General features: G+C 42.4%; 1 protein-coding gene across 1 annotated transcript; it reads right to left on the bottom strand.

The window, feature by feature from the left end:
* Window positions 1-626: 626 nt before the first annotated feature.
* DCTN5 (dynactin subunit 5) lies at window positions 627-20,961 on the bottom strand. The gene is made up of 6 exons (XM_039234452.1): window positions 20,810-20,961; window positions 19,969-20,037; window positions 13,980-14,098; window positions 10,525-10,636; window positions 5,346-5,448; window positions 627-2,026 (listed from the first exon to the last, which is right to left on the bottom strand). The coding sequence occupies exons 1-6, from the start codon at window positions 20,855-20,857 to the stop codon at window positions 1,929-1,931; spliced, it is 549 nt and encodes a 182-aa protein (XP_039090383.1). The 5' UTR covers window positions 20,858-20,961; the 3' UTR covers window positions 627-1,928.

The raw sequence follows: 20,961 nt of genomic DNA, 5'->3' as shown, positions 1-20,961 counted from the left end.
AATTACATTTCCACGAAGTTGGAAGAAATAAACTGAAAAAGAAAATGGACAGTCAGTTGCATAAAGTGGTAAGCTTCCTTCTGGAGGCATTCAAACACAGGCTGGATGGTAATCTGTTAGACACGCCCTGCAGGGTTTCACTGGCTGACAAGAGGCAGGTTAGACAGCATCGAAGCTCTGCCAGTTCCAAGATCCGCCTTTATGGTGGCACAGAAGGAGAAGGGAGCTGGGGGAGATACCAGGAAATGATACATATACATACATACTTACATAAAAACAACAAAAAAAATTGCAACCCTCACAGACTACTGGTACCACGTGGGACGCACAGCAGATGTGCTCCAAGGGCAAGCCTAGTCTCATCTTACCAGGGCAGAGCTGAATAACACGGCTACACTGCCAGACGGGTGTCCTGTGACTACCTGGGTCAGTCACTTCTTCATTGTATGAACTGGACCAGTTATCTAAGATCTTTGAGGTTTTTTCTCATCTGTAAAATGGGAATAACATCCACCCTACTGGGTTGTTGTGAGCCGTAAGCCAACTAGTGAATGTCAAGTCTGCAGCAGGGCACCAGGTGTGCAGTAAAGTAGCCTCACTGGAGATAGAGAGGGATCACTTTCAAATGATTTATGTGTCAATCTTTTAATGCACAAACAAACAAAAAAAAAAAGACAAACCAGAATATGGTTTTATATCGGCGTAGTAGAGATCATCACATGGAGCCATTTTAACCCCACAACCAGATATTAAGTCGGGATAGCTCCTGCTAGATCCTTAATCTTCAAGGCTAAACTTCCTACCCTGTTCACAGCAGAATCAGAGCACTGAGCAAAGGTAAGCTTCTCAGGCCTTCCCTTCTAACTCTTCCTTTTAGACCAAGAGGTCAGAGCAGAACCAGGCAGGGTTGTGTTATTACCCAGGAGGAGGTAAGAACAGCACTGGTAACTTCATTTACTCCTTGGGGCTCTGTGCCCACAGAGTGATTTAAGAGGTGCCCGTATATGACTGTAAGAGGCCCATGTATACGATTGGGTCCAGGTACAGATATTTTGGTCTGAACTGTGAGGTTTATGGCAAATACAGAATGGATGAATGGTTCTAGGCTAGAGAATAATTGTCACAAATACTATGTCTTCAAGGAAATAAGGCATATGTTGTTGCCTCTAAATACCATGAGGCAAGGAGTGACTGCCAGACTAGCCCGTCCACACGGGAGGCTCAAACCTGGGTCTTTGCAAAAATAAAACCTGGGTGCTGAGGGCCTCCCCTCTAGCAAAAGCCAAAGGCCCTAGAACAGAATGCTAGAAAGTCTTTTATTAATCACCCTGGGTTAAAAGGACAGTTAAGGTCATTTTGGGAAGGAGAGAAATGCTAACCACCTCTCCCTTCAAGTTTCAGTAGCAAACAGGAATCTGGGCTCTGAAAAGTCACACTTTCCCCCTGCCAAGACCATGAGCAATTGTGGCAACTGGCAAATGTGTTAGCTCAGGAAAGCTGAGAGCGCTCCATGTGAGCAGCTAATGGCCGAGAGCAGCACACCAGCTCTGTGACCTCCACGCTGGGACAGGGCTGTGCTCGGCGGGCCTGTTTCGGCAGGATCCAGTCATCCACAGGACCGAGGGGTAGGAGTGTTGGGAACAGATGATTCTGTGTTCCACAGATAATGGTATGGAGTGACTGTTAATAGATAAGGTTTAAGCACAGCATTTGGACACAACTCCTCCAGGCATTCTGTTATTAAAGTCTTAAGAGCTTAGAGCCTGGAAGGATTGAGAAATTCTAAAGAATTAAACAAAACCAGACAAACAAAAAAAGAGGGTGGAAGGTATCAGAGACACAAGAGCTCTCTGTAGATGCTGGCTGGCTCACTTTGTCCCCAAGTTCATCTTAGAGCTCAAGCAAATTCGATACACGAGGCAGGGACATTAGACCTGCGTCAAGGGCAAAAACTTCTGGTAGTAGCTCTTGGTGACGTCAATCATCAGCTCCTGGGTACATTCTGGGAGCTCCCCTGAAAACAGTCCTGGGGAAAGAAAGACCTAGTCAACCAACAGGAGCCGAGGGAGGACAGCAGCTCTGATTTCGGTTTAAACCCCTAGAGGCCTCTTTTCTGTACTTATGAACATCTAACTCCAAGTCTTCCATCTTCAATGCTAGCAGAGTATTTTTACTGACCACATCTCTGAGATGGAATTTGTGTGTGGGGGGGAGACAAATAATACAATTCCCTGAATGGATACATAAATTCCAGGTAAAAGAGATTATTAAGGCACCTTTGACTCCACTGGAGGCTGTTCCAGGATGGGTTTGTCCATCCCCTGAATTCTGGTGTGATATCTCCCGGACAAGCCAAGGGGAGCACCGTGGAGGTAAGAAACTGCTCTGCTGTTCATACAGTGAAACTGAATGCAGTCCCCAAACCCACTACATACAAGTCATGGATGGAAGTAGAACAGAAATATCCTATACAAAGGCAAAAAATTGTATTTAAGGATTTCCAGGAAAAGTCACTCTCATACATTATGGGGGGGGTGGGGAGTATACATTTGTACAACTGTTTTGAAGAGCGATTTTGGAAAATCTAGCAAATTTTTAAAAGTTCATACCCTGTGACCTGACAATCCAACTTCTAAGAATCTATCCTACAAATAACCTAGCCCAACTGAACAGTATGTGTACAAGAATATTAACGGCAGCAAAGTTTCTAATAGTGAAAAACCAAAGGCAATGTCTAATGATCCATTATACCTGGGAATTGATGAGTTACACTGTGGTAGGTACATTTATGGAATGAAAAACACATAACCATTAAAAGGAATATATCTCTTTACATACTGATAAGAAAAGATGCCCAAGATACACTGTTAAGAAAGCAAGTTTCCAAACAGAATAGAGAGTGAGAGTCTGGGGGCGCCTGGGTGGCTTAGTCGGTTAAGCGTCCGACTTTCGCTTGGGTCATGATCTCGCGGTTCGTGGGTTCGAGCCCTGCATCGGGCTCTGTGCTGACTGCCAGCTCAGAGCCTGGAGCCTGTTTCAGTCTGTGACTCCCTCTCTCTCTGACCCTCCCCTGCTCATGCTGTCTCTATCTCTCTCCTAGAAATAAATAAAACATTTAAAAAAAAAAAAAAAAAAAGAGAGTGAGAGTCTGTTTATACAGGTGTAAACAGTTTCATACACCTGTATTATATACCCAAGTATGTATATATACATGTGAATACACATACCTACACATTAACATACGTACAAGAACAAATACATGCATATTACAGAGAGAGAAAATAACAGGTCTGATGGAAAAAAGGTCTTAAAAATACAAAATTCACACAGGAACCTTTTACGAATGAGCAGCCCGTGTTAGATTCATAAACCTATGTTTGGTCTGCATAGTATTTAATCTTTTTAAAAAGTTAGCAGCCAATATTTAAAAGTCCAGGGATATCACATAAAAATTCAGATTTTCAGCTCCTCATGAAACATCGGATCTCATCATGTTAGGCCTGTATTCTTAGACAGTTATGCCAGGCTATTCCTTCAATCACTTCTGTCTGACTCCTGTACGCAATTTTGGCCAAAATTCTTTCCAGATGGTTTGCCTTTCATTTTGTTCCACTGCTCAGTTTCAAGAGGTGGGGCCCTTAGAAAGTACTGGATTCTAAATAAGGGGTCTTAGGTGCTAGTCAAGGCTTTCCCATGAGCCAGCTCTGACCCTGTACACACCCCACACCTCTCTAGTTCCCCCCGTCTATGCAATGATCTCTAAGGTCTCAGGCAGCTTAAATCCTCCATCAGAACCTCTGAACACATCAGAACCTCTAAACCACTTATTTGGATTTCAAATACAAAGTGGTGCCTCCCTGCCTCTGCCCTCGGTGCCCAAAGACCATAGTTGGTTCTAAGGACCTTTAAAAAGTTAAAAGTGATCAAGATATTTCTCTGGTGGGGGCGCCTGGGTGGCTCAGTCGGTTGAGTGTCCAACTTCTGCTCAGGTCATGATATCATGATTCATGGGTTCAAGCCCCAAGTCAGGCTTTACACTGACAGCACAGCCTGCTTTGGATTCTGTCTCCCTCTCTCTCTGCCCTTCCCCTGCTCTCTCTCTCAACAATAAATAAACATTGAAAAAAAAAAAAAGGATACTTCTCTGGCAATATACTTCTCACCTCAGATCAGGTACCTGTTTAACAATCAAACTAAAACAACTGTAAGGGCTGTTCTGATCTGCACTTGCTAAGAATGATTCAACTTTCCACAGTTGAATTCTGCCATAAGGGAGGATGACTCAGCAGGGCTCTCCTTCCTCCTCTGCAAAGGCAAAGGTGCATCAAACAGCAGATTGGTCAATTTCTTCCCCAAAGAGTCTGAGTGGATGATTCTGTACATCTTTGAAACTCACAGTTAATGATCTAAGTAATGAGTTTTTTAATTGGAAAAACAACTAAACCACCCAGTGGTAGATCTCATCTACTGTCAAATCTCTCTCTACATAGCATCTTCCATCTGTGCATCTCTGGGGAGCTTCTGTACATGCTGCATGACTTCAACCATATAAAACAACACAGAAAAGAAAAGAGACCGTCTTGGGCTGAGAGCATGGGACTTGAGGTTTTCTTTTTCCTTCTGCTTTCCAGTGTTTTCCAAGTTTTCTAGGATGAGCATGTATGACTTTTGTTTGCTCACATGTTTGACCATTTGGAACTCTTGAGTTCATGAGGGCTTTACTTGAGGGCATTCCATCAGCCAAGGTCAAGAGGCAATATATTTGCTCTTCTCAGGTCCTATAGGTATCATTGGTCCTAGACTATATATTATGTCAACTTTTCAGTTGGGCTTTCCTGGGCAGTGTGGGAAGTATAAACTCCCAGTCAATGTGAAGCCATTGTTAGAATTCTCTGGACAAACTTTTTCTTTTTCCACCCAGAGCCCAGGCCAAGAGAGACTTGCTTCTTTGTGCTTTTCCTGTGCTAGTGGTAGGTTTATTCTATATCAACTTTTTATCAAGAGATCACCCTTCAGGAAGATCTCTCTGCCATGTGTGGATGCAAGGCTCTATCTCTCATCCCCGCAGGAGTATCAAACCCTAAACCACTCTATTATGAAGATACATAAACTTAAACATCCTTATAGTGTGGATTTAGTTTCCTCTTTGCTTGAAATTTCCTTGTGAACCCAATTATACATTTAAAAAGATACTGGTTACGTTTCAGATAGCATTTCGAGGGACTCCGTCACAGGAGAAGCTTTTAAATTAGCTAGATCAATATATTGTCAGAGACAGAAGATGTACCCATTACTTTTGTGATGGAAAAACAACTTGAGCTTTGATAATCAACACCCAAGCTTACCTGGGCAGCCAGAGAAGACAGTGAATGGTGGTACCACAGTTTCTGGGGGTAAAACCGTGTTGTCAAGAATTTTGCAGCAATCTTTCAACACACACCGGCGTCCCTGAAATGAAAATCGTCACTAGGAAACAGATCAGGAAATGGAGTAAAAGTTGTCTGGTCTGCTGTGTAGGATGCTATTTTATATATTCTCCATTCCTGATATCATACGGCAGGGACAATGACAAGAGGTTTGGCCACAGTTCTCTACTTTGGGTGGCATCTCACAAGCAGAAGGAGGTAGGAGTGTGCTTGTGTGCGAGTGTGAGTGTGTGTGTATGTGAACTCAGGGAGGGGGTTGTATGCTAGGGACAGTTCAGGTTATCTTAAGCATTACAGAGTGAAATGCAGTCTTCCAAAAGTTGTACAATTTCCTTTTTTTTTTTGTTATTTAGTGGACATCTATTATTTTGCTTGTTCAACATTCATTCTCCTTTCTTCTGGCAACAGGACCCATATTGCCCTTGGTTACCACCCCCTGCCCATCACAGTTCCCGTCCTAACCCCAAACTCTAAGCCTGGACATGGCAACTGGTTTAGGGAATGAGCCAGATCAGTCTGATGAATCTCAACATCAGAGCTTCTGCTGGACTACTGGGAAAAGAAGCTCTTTCCATGGCTAGGATGGACACCTGGACCAGCTGTCTTGTTTCCGTGAAGGAAGAACCTGCCTGACAGTCTCATAGAGAAAAGTGGGGAAGAGAAGGAGACTAATTCTCATGACATCAATTGAACCCCTGGAGCCATTTTGTGCATAGAATTAGGATCTACTTTTGTACTCTTGGTTCATATTAGCCAACATGTTCATTTTGAAGGTTTCAGCCAAGCCTTGTGCTTGACTTCATCCACTGCCTTCACTTTTCAATTCTGCTATCACCGACAGCATTTTGAGGGCAAGAAAAAAGGTCTGATAGATTCATTGTTTCATGGGTTAAGGCGAAGGAGAGGCTTCTATATACAGATTAACATTGTGCCTCAGACTACCTGCAAACTAAATGAAAGATTTGGTCTTTATTGACTGCATTTACATCACCAGACCCCGTGAGTTCACTTGTGTTTTGGTCAGTTGGTCTGATAAAGCACATTTGGCTGACAATGGGAATTCCTAACAACATCAGAACAATGCTAACTTATCCAGATCTCAGATTTTACTAAGGGATATGAAAGCCGTATTAAAAATTTCCCCATTATTAAATACCCAAATCAGGCACCTGGGTGGCTCAGGTGACTGAGCGTCTGATATCAGCTCAGGTCATGATCTCACAGTTTGTGAGTTTGAGCCCTGCATCAGGCTTGCCGCTGACAGCATAAAGCCTGCTTCAGATCTTCTATTCCCCTCTCTCTCTGTCCCTCCCCAACTTGTGTGCTCTCTCTCAAAAATAAACAAAACATTAAACATAAATACCCACATCATTATGTATTTCTAGGAATTTCCAAGTAAATTGCCAAAAGAATTTTTTACAAAGTTTATACTTCTCAGTCTGAATTTTTTAAGTGACTGCTAAGCTGTCTGTGGCTAATGGATAATAGCCTTGGCAATGCTTGACAGTATCTGCAGCTCAGAAACAAGTTATAACTGCAGCTTCTCGTTCACTCTTAGAAAGTTCTCTCCCATAATTACCTACTACTGGCAATTTCTTTTTTATTCATTTCTTTCTTTATTTTTGAGAAAGAGAGAGCATAGATATGCATGCACAAGCAGGGGAGGGGAGAGCGAGAATCCCAAGCAGGCTTTGTGCTGTCAGCATAGAGCCTGATGTGGGGGCTCAATCTCATGAACTGTGCGATCATGATCTGAGCTGAAATTGAAACTTGGATGCTTAACCACCTGAGCCACCCAGGTGCCCCTATTGGCCAAATATACAGCAGATGGCCAGCTCCCCTGGTGAGTCCCAAATTAACTCAAAGATACCCTATGGCACCTAAGCCCCTAATAATACAGACTAAGGACACGAGGCACTGAGTGAAATGAAACTGAATATGCTGCATCAGGCATGCTACATTCACATACAGGGCATCTGCAGACAAAGGGCCTTAGAAAGGAAGAGCAACGTGAATAAAACTTTGCTCTGTGTCCCACCAGCCACCAGAACTGCTGTAGTAGGTACCTATCGTGTCCACTAGTTAGCCATTTTGCCCACTCAGACAAATGATGCTTAATCAGCTTTCAGAGCATTCTGGGCAAACTGATCAATTAAATAGAAGCAAAAGTAAAAATGCCAGTACTTCTTAGGCATGAGTAGATTGGCAATAGGTGAGGAGGTTAAAAGCTGAAACTACTTCTTTATTCTTTTGTGGCGAACTTTCCAAGGAGGAGTGAAGAACTACATGTTGCCAGTATTACAGCTACTTACATCTCCTTATACAAGTTATTTAGCATCTCTGAGCCTTGGTTTCCTCATCTGTGAAACAGAACATAAAACCAAACCTTCCGGATGCTGTGAGGATTAGAGATAATAAAGGCAAAGCTCACAGTGCAATAACAATGACTGTTAAGACTGCCTGTTAGGCTTTTCCTGTAGGCATTCAGGCAGTTCTGATTGACACCCATGTCTTCACACTTCCAAAATGAGTGCTAGAGGAAGGATCTGTGGGTCACAGGGACAGCTGGACTCTAAAAGAAGTCCTGCTAGCTCCGAGATTCTAGAATTCTAAAAGAATTTTTCTCTTGAGATTACCTTGAGGATTTGAATAAATACTGCCAATGCTCAACAATGACTATGCCATGAACTGATGTATTGGAAAGTGTTAAAGGGGTGCCTGGGTGGCTCAGTCAGTTAAGTGTCACTGTTCCCGAGTTCGAGACCCGCATTGGGCTCTGTGCTGACAGCTCAGAGCCTAGAGCCTGCTTCAGATTCTGTGTCTCCCTCTCTGTCTCATGCTCTGTTTCTCTTTCTCTCTCAAAAATAAACAAATGTTTAAAAAAATTTTTTTTTAAGTGGCACAAAAAGCAGAACACAGGACAAGAAGACTAGAATTCCCTCAGTACCAGGAAGAGCATTTGGATTTTAACGTTTCAGACATTTTGCTCTGGGGATAAAGGACAGGACTAACACCTAGGCTAGTATAAGGATGTCATCATTTTGCTGCAGAAAGTGTCAAAAAAATCCAGCTGTGGGCGCCTGGGTGGCTCAGTCAGTTAAGCATCTGACTTTGGCTCAGGTGATGATCTCATGGTTTGGGGGTTTTAGCCCCGAGCAGTGCAGAGTCTGCTTGGGATTCTCCCTTTCTCTCTGCCCCTCCCGGATTCTCACTTTCTCTCTCTTTCTGAAAATAAATAAATAAACTTAAAAAAAAAAAAAAAGAAAGAAAAAGAAAAACCTAGCTGTGACTTAGAAAGCCAGCTTTTGTTGAACAGAATGAGTTTCACTGTTTTCCCCCTTTCTTCAACATCATGCCAAACTAAAGACTCTCTGTCTCTGATACATACAGAGGGACTCCTTTGCAGAATATCTGGCAAAACAACTTCCCTTAATTATAACTAAGAAGTCAGATTTCCACAGCCACATGGCTCTCCATTGCATGGTCCATCTTCGCTTGTGGAATATGACTGCATGGTTTCAGGATGTATTTTTTATTTTAAGTTTATTTATTTATTTTGAGAGAGAGAGAGCATAAGCAGCGGAGGGACAGAGAGAGAGAGAGAGAGAGAGAGAAAGAGAAAGAGAGGGAATCCCAAGCAGGCTCCATGCTATCAGTGCAGAGCCCAATGTGGGGCTCGAACTCATGAACCATGAGATCATGACCTGAGCCAAAATCAAGAGTCAGATGCTTAACCGACTGAGTCACCCAGGGACCCCAGATTCGGCAAGTATTTTGATACCTGAATCTTTTTTTTTTTTTTTTAAATTTTTTTTTTTTTAATTTATTTCTAGGAGATAGAGAGAGACAGCGTGAGCAGGGGAGGGTCAGAGAGAGAGGGAGTCACAGACTGAAACAGGCTCCAGGCTCTGAGCTGGCAGTCAGCACAGAGCCCGATGCGGGGCTCGAACCCACGAACCGCGAGATCATGACCTAAGCGAAAGTCGGACGCTTAACCGACTAAGCCACCCAGGCGCCCCTTGATACCTGAATCTTATCCAGAGCAGAGAGTTGCCTCTGCATTATTGGGAACAGCCATTTAAAAACATGGAAAGTTCTTGCCTTTTCCAAGACTCTAGAATGTGGGTACAGATTTAAAATATAGGAAGCATCTTCCCTAAACCTTAAGGCAATTCACCTAGTGTCATTAATATTCTCACCCAGGATGTTTTCATAAATTCCAACTGAAACCAATCTCTTTATCTATGAAATACTAAGAAGCCCAAATTTGTAAAGCCCTGGCCGGATGAAACAAGTGGATGCTAAGGCTCCTGTGGGCCAGGGTCCTATAGGTTCCACTGAGGAAGGGCTCGCTTGTACCCTGCACACCCATCACTCTGAACTACTTGCAGTTTCCCTAATGTCATCCCCTTTGTACGTACACTGTATGCTCCTGGAGGTAAGGCAACAAGTAGGCATGTGGGGGCATGGTCATTTGTGCTGCCTGGGTTTGAATCCCAGCTCTACCACTTAATAACCCTGTCAAATCCTCTAATATCTAAGGTCTTCAGGCTTCTTACCCACAAATAGCAATAATAATAGTACCTATCACCCTTGGATGGTTATGAAGGTCAAATAAGATCATCAAAGGAAAGAGTTTAACATCATATAGAAGAGGTCTGATAAAGTTTAGCCATGATTATTAATGCCTAAAAACCTCCAAATCCAATAATAATTCCAGTAGGCCAGAAACTACTTTTACCCTGCTTGGTAACAAAAGTGGAGGCCCACAGGGGCGCCTGGGTGGCTTAGTCGGTTAAGCATCCGACTTTTGCTTAGGTCATGATCTCGCGGTTCGTGGGTTCGAGCCCCGCGTCGGGCTCTGTGCTGACTGCCAGCTCAGAGCCTGGAGCCTGTTTCAGTCTGTGACTCCCTCTCTCTCTGACCCTCCCCTGCTCACGCTCTCTCTCTCTCTCTCCTAGAAATAAATAAAAATATTAAAAAAAAAAAAAAGAAAGAAAGAAAACATTAAAAAAAAAAAAAGTGGAGGTCCACTGATGGGAGGGACGTGAGCTTGAGGGAAGAAAGGCCATTTAGCCAGCCAGGACACCATACTCACAATCACACAGTTCTTGCCGACATGAACGTAAGAGCCAATCTGAGCTGCGTTGACCACACAATCTTCCTCAATAAAGACATGGTCCCCAATATGTAAAGGAAAAAATGCAACGCTAGAGAAGGAAAAGAAAATGAACAAACAAAAACATGTCAAGGTGATGTGCTTTTGGTCGAGGTTTATAGAACTCTAGACCGTATTCTCAACTTTATCATTGTATCTGAACAAGACTACTCCTAGCAAGGCAAGAATCCTCGGGCTAGGGGAATTCTATAATGTTGAAGATGAAGGTGATGACTAGCTCAAAATCAGAAATATTAGACAAGCAGTGTGTAAGGAAACAGCAAAGCAGGAGCAGAGACCCTCCAATCTAAAAGAGCTGGTACCAAATGAATGAAGCTTTTGTTCATTCCTGTCTCCTTGAAAATGCTCATAGGTCACATTTTCAGTAATCTGCTCTACAGGGCTTTAAGGAACTGACATCAGATTTTGGGGATGTATTTTCTAGCATTCAACATTCTAAACATTTGTATATTCAATGATTTTCTTGAGTGCCTACTATATGCCAGATTCTATGCTAGGAACTGGAGACATAATGGCAAGCAAAAGGCACACAACCCTGCCAGTGAGGAGCTTGCAATCAAGAGAAGAGAGGTTAAATAAATGATTATGTAAGTAATTAATTACAACTGTGATTAGTGCTACAGATGAAAAGCACCAAGATATGAGAGTATATAATGAGGAGACTTTACCTAGATTTGCAGTTTGGTAAAAGTTTAATTGAAAGTGATATGTAAGCCAAGACTTGAAGGATGAGTACGAGTGAGGGGGCTTTCTCCAGACTTCTTACATCATTCCCATTCTCCATGAATCTTCAAATGTCATGGACAGTGGTTCTAGGATCATATTTACAAGTAATTTCAAAACACTGGGATGTAAAATATTTGGACTGGAAGTAAAATAAATTAGCTGGATGCTCATTGGCTCTTTCTAGTCCTGTGTTCTATTTTGTCAGGAATATTTTGTTGGAGATCATATCTGTCCTTTGAGGGCCTAAAATTTATTTAAATCTTCCTTAATCCATTCATATTTTTGATCTGCACCCCTCATGTGACAATGAATTCCTTAATCTTATCACAGCCTACAGCAGCACCATCAGTCCTTTACTTTTAAATTAAAAATTCCAGGGATGCTTGGGGTGGCATAGTCACTTAAGTGTCCGACTCTTGATTTCAGCTCAGGTTATGATCTCATGAGCCCTGTGTCAGGCTCTGCCCTGACAGTGTGGAGCCTGCTTGGGATTCTCTCCCTCTCTCTCTCTGTCCCTCCCCGACTTGCGTTTTTTCTCTCTCTAAATAAAAAAACTTAAAAATTAATTAATTAAAATTCCAAACCTGATATTCTTTTTTTTTAATTTTTAAATGTTTTTTTAAAATTTATTTTTGAGAGAGAGATAGAGACAGCATGAGCAGGGGAGGATCAGAGAGAGAGGGAGATACAGAATCTGAAGCAGGCTCCAGGCTCTGAGCTAGCTGTCAGCACAGAGCCCGACGCGGGGCTTGAACCCACAAACCATGAGATCATGACCTGAGCCGAAGCCAGATGCTTAACCAACTGAGCCACCCAGGAGCCCCTCCAAACCTGATATTCTGATCTGGTTCTATTTTCCACTGCCTGGTTCTGATATTGACATATGTGGGACGAGGGTAGGTAGAAATGCACACACTCCCTTTTTTTAATGTTTTTTTATTTTGAGAGAGAGAGAACACACACAAGCTGGTTAGGGGCAGACAGAGATGGAGAGAGAGAATTCCAAGCAGGTTACGTGCTCAGCATAGAATCTGACATGAGGCTTGATCTCATGAACCATGAGATCACGACCTGAGCCGAAATCAAGAGTCGGACACCCAAATGACTGGGCCCCCCAGGTGCTCCTAAAGTCACTTGCTATGCATGTGTTGCTATTTACACTTTTATACTTCTATATTTCTCATGTGAACTATTCTCACTTATATATCCTCCCAATTCACCAATAAACCCCATATTTATTATTTATTCTTAGTGCTTTGCTGAGACCATACCCAGCCCAGCAATGCCATTATCAGAAGGGAGAGTCAACAACTCTAGCAGAGTACCTGTTACAGTATGTAACCACAAAAGGCTACCATGAGGTTTTCTAGTTTTCCCCCAATTGCCTTCTGAGCTAATGAGCAAATGTTTTCATGTGAATGACTTACAGACTCCCTGCTCCAGTTCCTGTATGTAATAGAAAGTCTGGAATCTGACCTCATTCTGAGAAATGCAGGATCATTTCTGCGCGTTCCTAGGTATTACAGTCTCAGTTGGTTGCTCTGTTCTCTGTTCCTCCCTAAACCATGTTCATAGCCCTATGACAGAAGTGTGACATTATACAGTGGCTACCACATTATACTACCGTATTTTATAGTAGCTATCTACTTGTGTAATTGTTTCTACCACTAGGTTTTGAGAACTTTGAGGCAGAATGCAATTTCATCCATCTTTATGTACCCAGCATATAACCTAGTGACTGACCTAAAAAAAGCACTCAGTAAATGCTTGCTGACTTACTCAATGACATGCAGACAGTGCCAGAGGTAGAAGCTAGGTGGGAAAAGAGGGAGAGGCAAAAAAAACACAAAAAACAAAAAAGAAAACCCACCAAAAAACCAAAACCAAAACCAAACAAAATAATCCCAAAAATAAATCAAACCCCAAAACCAGCACATGAGGCATAGGGGACAGTTTTCCTGCCCTGTCCATGTCCTTTCTTGGGCAATCCTTATTCCCACTGTGAGAACAGTGGGCCTGACTTGACCCTGCCCTCTGGGTCACAACTGTTAAGAGAGGGGTGGGCACTCAAGTCAAGGTGAGCCAATCAGATTTCCTCTCCCAAGATTCTGTAAATAAGACCTAAAAATCCTTGGTCGGTATCTGTTGAAGCTTAAACAGAGAATTGATATAAATTAGGGGGCTCAGGAAGGCTCCATGAGAAATGGGGGAAGGCAAAGACCATGTATAAGAGAGGGGAGGGAAGTAGAAACGCAGAGACAAGGACATATGAGAAGCGGTATAATCTCAGTGACAGAGCAACAGACTAGTTGTCGTGATTCTGGCTAGCTCTCCAGTTCTAGGCGCTAGTCCCTTGTGAGGCCTGGCACCTTCTCCTACTCTGAGAGTCCATTAAATATGTCCCTGTCTGTTTCATCAGAATCCCCTTTGCTTTTTTCCCCTAGTTTAAGTGGATTCTATTTCTGGTAACCAACCAACAACCAGACTAAGACCACCACCACTAGAGCTGTGTTCATTATAGTGAATTCTTCTTCCGTGTCCCAAACAATAGCACAGACCTGCTCCTTACACCACACCTCAACACACGGAACACACCACCAGCAGCAGCAACCCACCCAAGACCCAAACAAGGTAATTAAATTACATACCCTTTGCTGAATTTCTTGAATGGTGGCCTTATGACACTCCGACTTTTCACAACACAATGACGTCCAACTCTCACATTTGCCAGGTCCCCTCGGATAATACAGTCATTCATCACAATGGTCTACAAAACAAAGCACATTTAAAAAAATAACTACCAGCACAGCTGAAAACAAAACAGAAAAGAGTAGGTAACAAGACACTTACTGAAGTTATGCTTTGACCTACAGAGTCATATGTTCTGGGAAAAGGGATGACTTGTAAGGTAAAGAGAATGGGCCTTGTAACACTGACTCAGTGGAAGAGGTTCCCAGTATATTCCACAAATAGGACTCACTGAATAAACAGACGTTCACTGAGAATGTGGTACCCCAAGTTCACTCACCTCCTCAGGTTTACTCACTTCCACCTGCCCCCAAGCCTTAGCTCAGTGAGAGTCCAGGCTGCTCCTGCCTTTGTCCGACCTCCTAACACGACTACCTTCAACCTTGTAATCCCACAGGTGGACCTAATGAGTTTCTGGTTCCTCTTCCCAATTCTAGACTCAGATGAAGTGCTATGCTGCAGGGTATGGTATCTGGCTTCCCCAAAGATTGTCTGCTTGGGCTGCAGTGTGGATACTGTGATCAGAAGTTTGGGGTGGGGTGGAGGGATTAATGCCCCATGCTTGGTAAAGAGTAGGCATTCTTGAAATGTCTTTTGAATAAATGAATAAATGGGGTAAAAAAAAAAAAAGTGCATATGGCTGTGGTTCTAGCCAGAAAAGTAAGCAAGCGACCAGGCCTTATGTATGCTGAGCACAGAAGCTTAGGCTTATAGCCCTAGAGGATATAAGTAATCAGAGTTTTGTTTTTTTTTTAATGTTTTTTATTTATTTCAAGGAGAGAGAGAGAGACAGCGTGAGCAGGGGAGGGTCAGAGAGAGAGGGAGTCACAGACTGAAACAGGCTCTAGGCTCTGAGCTGGCAGTCAGCACAGAGCCCAACGCGGGGCTCGAACCCACGAACCGCGAGATCATGACCTAAGCGAAAGTCGGACGCTTAACCGACTAAGCCACCCAGGCGCCCCAAGTAATCAGAGTTTTTAAGCAGAGGATTAACACACTGAATCTTTAGTTTAGAAATATTACTCTGAAAGCAGCCTAGAGTCTAAATGGAGGAGGCAGGTAAGACTGGAGGAAAAGTGACCCTTTAGATGACTCCAGGGGATCAAGGTAAAATGAAAGAATGAGCCTTCTCTATGACAACAGCTGTGAGTGAGAGAAAGAGAAATAAACATGAGATAGAGGAATCTGATCAAGCCTTCAGCTCTACTAATTAAGAGGCAGGAGAGGGGCATAGAGACCCCATTCAATGGCTCATGCAAATAGAGTTGGCCAAATCCAAATCTGAAAATTCTACAACAGTGAGCCAGTTTCCTCAACATATAAGTAGCAAAGGGAGAAAATATGGGATGGGGGAAGAGAACTGTTATAGATTTAAAGGGCCCTGAGAGATATATCAACCAGAAACAATGTGTACTTGACCTTATTTGGATCCTGATTCAAAGAAACCAACTGTAAAAAGACTTAATATTAAGACACTAGAAAGACTGAACATAGACCAAGGGTTAGATGATATTAGGAAATTACTGGCTTCTTAAAAAATATAATAAGAGTGTTCGTCATTTTTAAAGTTTTTAAATCTTACTAATACATATTGAAGTATTTATGGATGAAATAATACGACGTGTGCACTTTCCTTTAAAAATACCCAGCTCCCTGCCCTCATGTCAGTCAAAATAAGTATGGGTTTACAGGGCGGGTATTGGTGAAACAGAATGTCAAAATATTGTGGGGCTCCTGGGTGGCTCAGTCGGTTATGCGTCCAACTTCAGCTCAGGTCAGGATCTCACGGTTCATGGGTTCGAGCCCTGTATCGGGCTCTGTGCTGACAGCTAGCTCAGGGCCTGGAGCCTGCTTCAGATTCTGTATCTTCCTCTCTTTCTGACCCTCCCCTGCTCACACTGTCTCTCTCTCTCTCTTAAATTTAAAAAAAAAAAAAAAAAAAGTCAGAATATTGCTAATTGCAGAAGCTGGTGAATGAATATATGGAGATTCATTATATGTTCTCCCCACTTTTGTATGTCTTAAAGTTCCATAATGATACTACTCATCTACAAAAAGCAGTGAGCTATAAATCCACTAACATACACAACAACATGGATACATCTCAAAAACATGCTGTGGGGCGCCTGGATGGCTCAGTCAGTTAAGCGTCCGATTTTGGCTCAGGTCATGATCTCGTGGTTCGTGGGTCTGAGCCCCGCATTGGGCTCTGTGCTGATGGCTAGCTCAGAGCTTGGAGTCTGTTTCAGATTCTGTGTCTCCCTCTCTCTCTGACCCTCCCCTGCTCACGCTGTCTGTCTCTCTCTCTCTCTCTCTCTCAGAAATAAATAAAAACATTAAAAAAAAATAAAAAAACAAAAGCAAAAACAAAAAACCCCAAAAAATTATGCTGAGTGAAAGAAGCCTGATGACAGAGTACATAATTGCCATTATAAGAAACTCTAGAAAATGCAAAGCTAATCTATATTAGCTTTACACCAATGGTTACCTGGGGCCAAGGGTAGGAGGAGGATTGACTACAGAGGGGTCCAAGGAAAATGAGGGTGATGGAAACATTTTACATCTTAGCTGTGGTAGTGGCTGCATAGGTGTATGCATCAATCAAAACATGTCAAACTACACACTTAAAATGGGTATGCTTTATTGTATGTAAATTATACCTCAATAAAGATCATTTTTATTTTTTATTATATATTTTTTCCTAAATATAATTTATTGCCAAGCTAGCTAACATACAGTGTATACAGTGTACTCTTGGCGTCAGGAGTAGATTCCCATGATTCATCGCTTCCATACAACACCCAGTGCTCCTCCCAACAAGTACCCGCCTCAATGCCCATCACCCATTTTCCCCTGCCCCCATTAACCCTCAGTTTGTTCTCTGTATTTAAGAGTCTCATGGTTTGCCTCTCTCTCTATTTGAAACTATTTTTTCCCCTTCCCTTCCCCCATGGTCTTCTGTTAAGTTTCTCAAATCCCACATATGAGTGAAAACATATGATATCTGTCTTTCTCCAACTGACTTATTCCACTCAGCATAATACGCTCCAGTTCCATCCACATTGTTGCAAATGGCAGGATTTCATTCTTTCTCATTGCCAAGTAGTATTCCATTGTATATATAAACCACATTTTCTTTATCCATTCATCAGCTAATGGATATTTGGACTCTAATAAAGATAATTTTTAAAACGTTCCACTATATGGGGGCGCCTGGGTAGCTCAGTCAGTTAAGCATCTGACTCTTGACTTCAGCTCAGGTCATGGTCTCAGGGTCGTGGGGTTGAGGGATCGAGCCCCAACATGGGGGGCTTAAGATTTTCTCTCTCTCTCCCACTGCCCCTCTCTTCCACTCGCTCGCACTCTCTCTCTCTCTCTCTCAAGAATAAATAAATAAATAAATACAATAAAAATTTAAAAAACCCACAGAGTTCCAGTTTCTTCTGAGAAAATCAGAAGCTCTAGAAATATAGGCCTATATTCCCACAGGCAACAATCACCTTGACTTAGGTAGGACCTGGATTCACCACTTCACCAGGTCCCAACACTATTGTTGGCACCCAGTCTTTACTCATCTGGTCCCTGTCTACTCCTGCAGGCACTGTGACACTTGATATAAGGGTTTCGGGAAACGGAAATTTCAAAATTCTGAAAGGGACAAAACAAAGAACTGGAAACAAAACGGCCATAGGACAGGGGATAAATGGAACTGCACACAGCAGCGAAAATACACAAACCACAGTGAATCTTAGAAACAGAACTGAGAACAGTGGTACTTAGTGTGATACGTGTTTCCTACTGTGATTATTATAATGACTGATTTTTAAAAAAAGTAAGCAACAGAAAGACAAATAAGGCTACACAATACAGACAACTAGATAAATAGATAGTTTACACGGATGTAAACATATATATATGGTATTAATTTACATCCTGTAACATGGATGAGCCTTGAAGACATTATGCTGTGAATAAACTAGACGAAAAGAGGACAGGAATGCCTGGGTGGCTCAGGCGGTTGAGTGCCTGACTTCAACTCAGGTCATGATCTCACAGTTCGTGGGTTTGAGCCCCACATCGGGCTCTGTGCTGACAGCTCAGAGCCTGGAGCCTGCTTCAGATTCTGTGTCTCCCTCTCTCTCTGCCCCTCCCCTGCTCATCCTCTGTCTCTCTCTCAAGAATAAATAAACATTTTTATTAATTTTTTTTAATGTTTTATTTATTTCTAGGAGAGAGAGAGAGAGACAGCGTGAGCAGGGGAGGGTCAGAGAGAGGGAGTCACAGACTGAAACAGGCTCCAGGCTCTGAGCTGGCAGTCAGCACAGAGCCCGATGCAGGGCACGAACCGCGAGATCATGACCTAAGCAAAAGTCGGATGCTTAACCGACTAAGCCACCCAGGAGCCCCAAAATAAACATTTTTTTAAAAAAAGATAAATATTATATGAATGTGGATTGAGGTTACTAGGTACTGGTAGTGAGGAGGGAATGGGGAATTATTCCTTAATGGGCAGAGAGCCTCTATTTGAGTGATGAAAGTTTTGGAAATAGATAGTGGTGATGATGGCACAGTGATTGTAAATATCACAATTTAAAAAACAAACCTTCCCTACAAAATCACAGAAAATTGTTCTGAAATTAGCTAAGGGATTTCTAAAAATCTTCCACATGAGTTTTCTAATTCTGTGCGGAAACAGCGTGTCTATAACGGCTAATCACACCTAATTACTGAACTATATTTCTATTAAATCTCAGAGTATGATGAGCTAATGGAGACAGTAATTGAGTCTCTACTGAAAAAAATTGTGATTGCTTGATTACAGTGAGACTACTTTCTGTCTGTAAGTTAGAGATGTAAAATTTCAAAGGAAACTGGCAGGAAACAACTGTGGACTTCAATGTCAAGCTCAAATGTATCTGGATATTTTCTCTGGTTCTGAAATGTCATAATATTATTCCCATGTTTCATTCTCTGCTGTTTCAATTTATTCAGACAAGATTCTCAGCCTTTCATATTCCATTTTGCAAATTTGTTTCATAGTTTAGTGTCTTTTCTGAGTGTCAAATCAATTTTAAGAGTTTCAGTTAATACTGAATCATTATTAGTAAACAGTTAATTTTATTACTACTACTTTCTAGTTTCTTTTTTTTTAAGTTTATTTTCTTTGAGAGAGAGAGAGAGAGAGAGAGAGAATGCAAGTGAGGAAGGGGCAGAGAAAGAGAGGGAGAGAGAATCCCAGCGGGCTCTGTACCACCAATGCAGAGCCCAATGCTCGAACTCAACTTATAAACCATGAGATCATGACCTGAGCGGAGGTCGGATGCTAAACCGACTGAGCCATCCAGGAGCCCTTACTTTATAGTTTTACACTAAAATATTTTGTTGCCTATATATATTTGTGTCTAGTAGTTAAGGTACACTACAGCACTTTAGAATAACTTCAGTTCTGGGTGCCACTGTATTTTGTTCCTGGCGTAAAGAAAAAAGGTTTTCTGTTGCCTCCTTTTATGGAATCTTTTTTGTATTCAATAAAATTTGGAGAATAGAAAAAGAGAATTTTTAGTATGTTTTTTTAAATGTTTATTTTTGAGAGAGAGACAGGGGAGGGCAGAGAGACAGACAGACAGACAGAGAATCTGAAGCAGGCTCCAAGCTCTTGATGTCAGTACAGAGTCAGATGCAGGGCTCGAACCCACACACTGTGAGATCATGACCTGAGCAGAAGTCAGAGGCTTAACTGACTGAGCCACCAGGCGCCCCCCAAAAAGAGAATTTTTAAATGCATAGCAATAAATGGGAGACGTGGTAACATATTATCTGCCCTGCTAATGTGATAATTAGTGAAGAGAAAGCAAAAGTATGCATCCTGGAGCTGGCTTTCTCCCTTACCTTGCCATTGAGAACGATGTTTTGACTTCCACACAACACAGACTGGCGACTAACTTTGTTTCCAGATGCCTGAAAAGAAAGAGCAGAACACAGAGGTGAACAAATTGAGTGGATTCTGGGCTACAAGTCTCCATCCAGAAAACTCTCGTATTGGGCAGAAAAGAACTTAAAATGGGGTGTAATCCTCAATGGAATGAGTCTAGCATATGAACAAGGCAATGATGGATTAGGAAACTAGAGACTCCAGGAATGGATCGAGAATTTGGATGTGGTAGGTCTAGAGCCTATTAACGTTAGAGACATTGATTCAAGTCTCAGTTCTGTACTTATAGCCCTAACTCCAGGATAATGACTTTACCCATATCTGAGGTACAAGAATTCAGTAAAGAAATAATAATAGCAACGCCGACTGAGCACTTACCTACCTCCAGCAATTTACACGCATCATGTATTGATTCCAAAAACTTAACCATCTTTTAACACATAGTAACAAATTACGACCCGTTAGTTTAAAACAAACAAAACAAAAACAAAACAAAACAAAAAACCCCCCAAAACTTCTGAAAGGCCCGAAGCCTGTAATTATTATTAGTATTAAGGTGGATGAGACGTATCCTGCTTTCTGGAAGGCATTTTATCTCTATGATGAAATCAGGAATAAATGTAAAAAGCCTAAACTGGCCATGCAGGGAATAAATAACAAAGCTGAGCCATTCACGGAGTGATCCTGTGTAATCTCGGACTAAACGCCAAAGCGACCCGGGGTGGGGCAGTAGGGCGACACCAGCCTCAAAGGGACGCAGGCTTGGAAAGAGGAGATCTGATGCCTGGACAAGCGCACCGTCTCGATGTACTCCGACTTGTTATAAAGCAGCTCGCCCAACTCCATTGCCACCGATTCCTTTCCGCAGCTCCCGCTCCTGTCAAAGCCTGTCACACGATCAGTCTGGCTGGGAATCGGGATACTTCCGGCTGCTCCTCCACTTCCGCCTT

The sequence above is a fragment of the Hyaena hyaena genome, unplaced genomic scaffold (genome assembly GCF_003009895.1).
Source record: "Hyaena hyaena isolate Hyena2069 unplaced genomic scaffold, ASM300989v1 scaffold_88, whole genome shotgun sequence".
NCBI classification, from domain to species: domain Eukaryota; kingdom Metazoa; phylum Chordata; class Mammalia; order Carnivora; family Hyaenidae; genus Hyaena; species Hyaena hyaena.
This window is presented reverse-complemented; position numbering and strand designations above follow the sequence as displayed.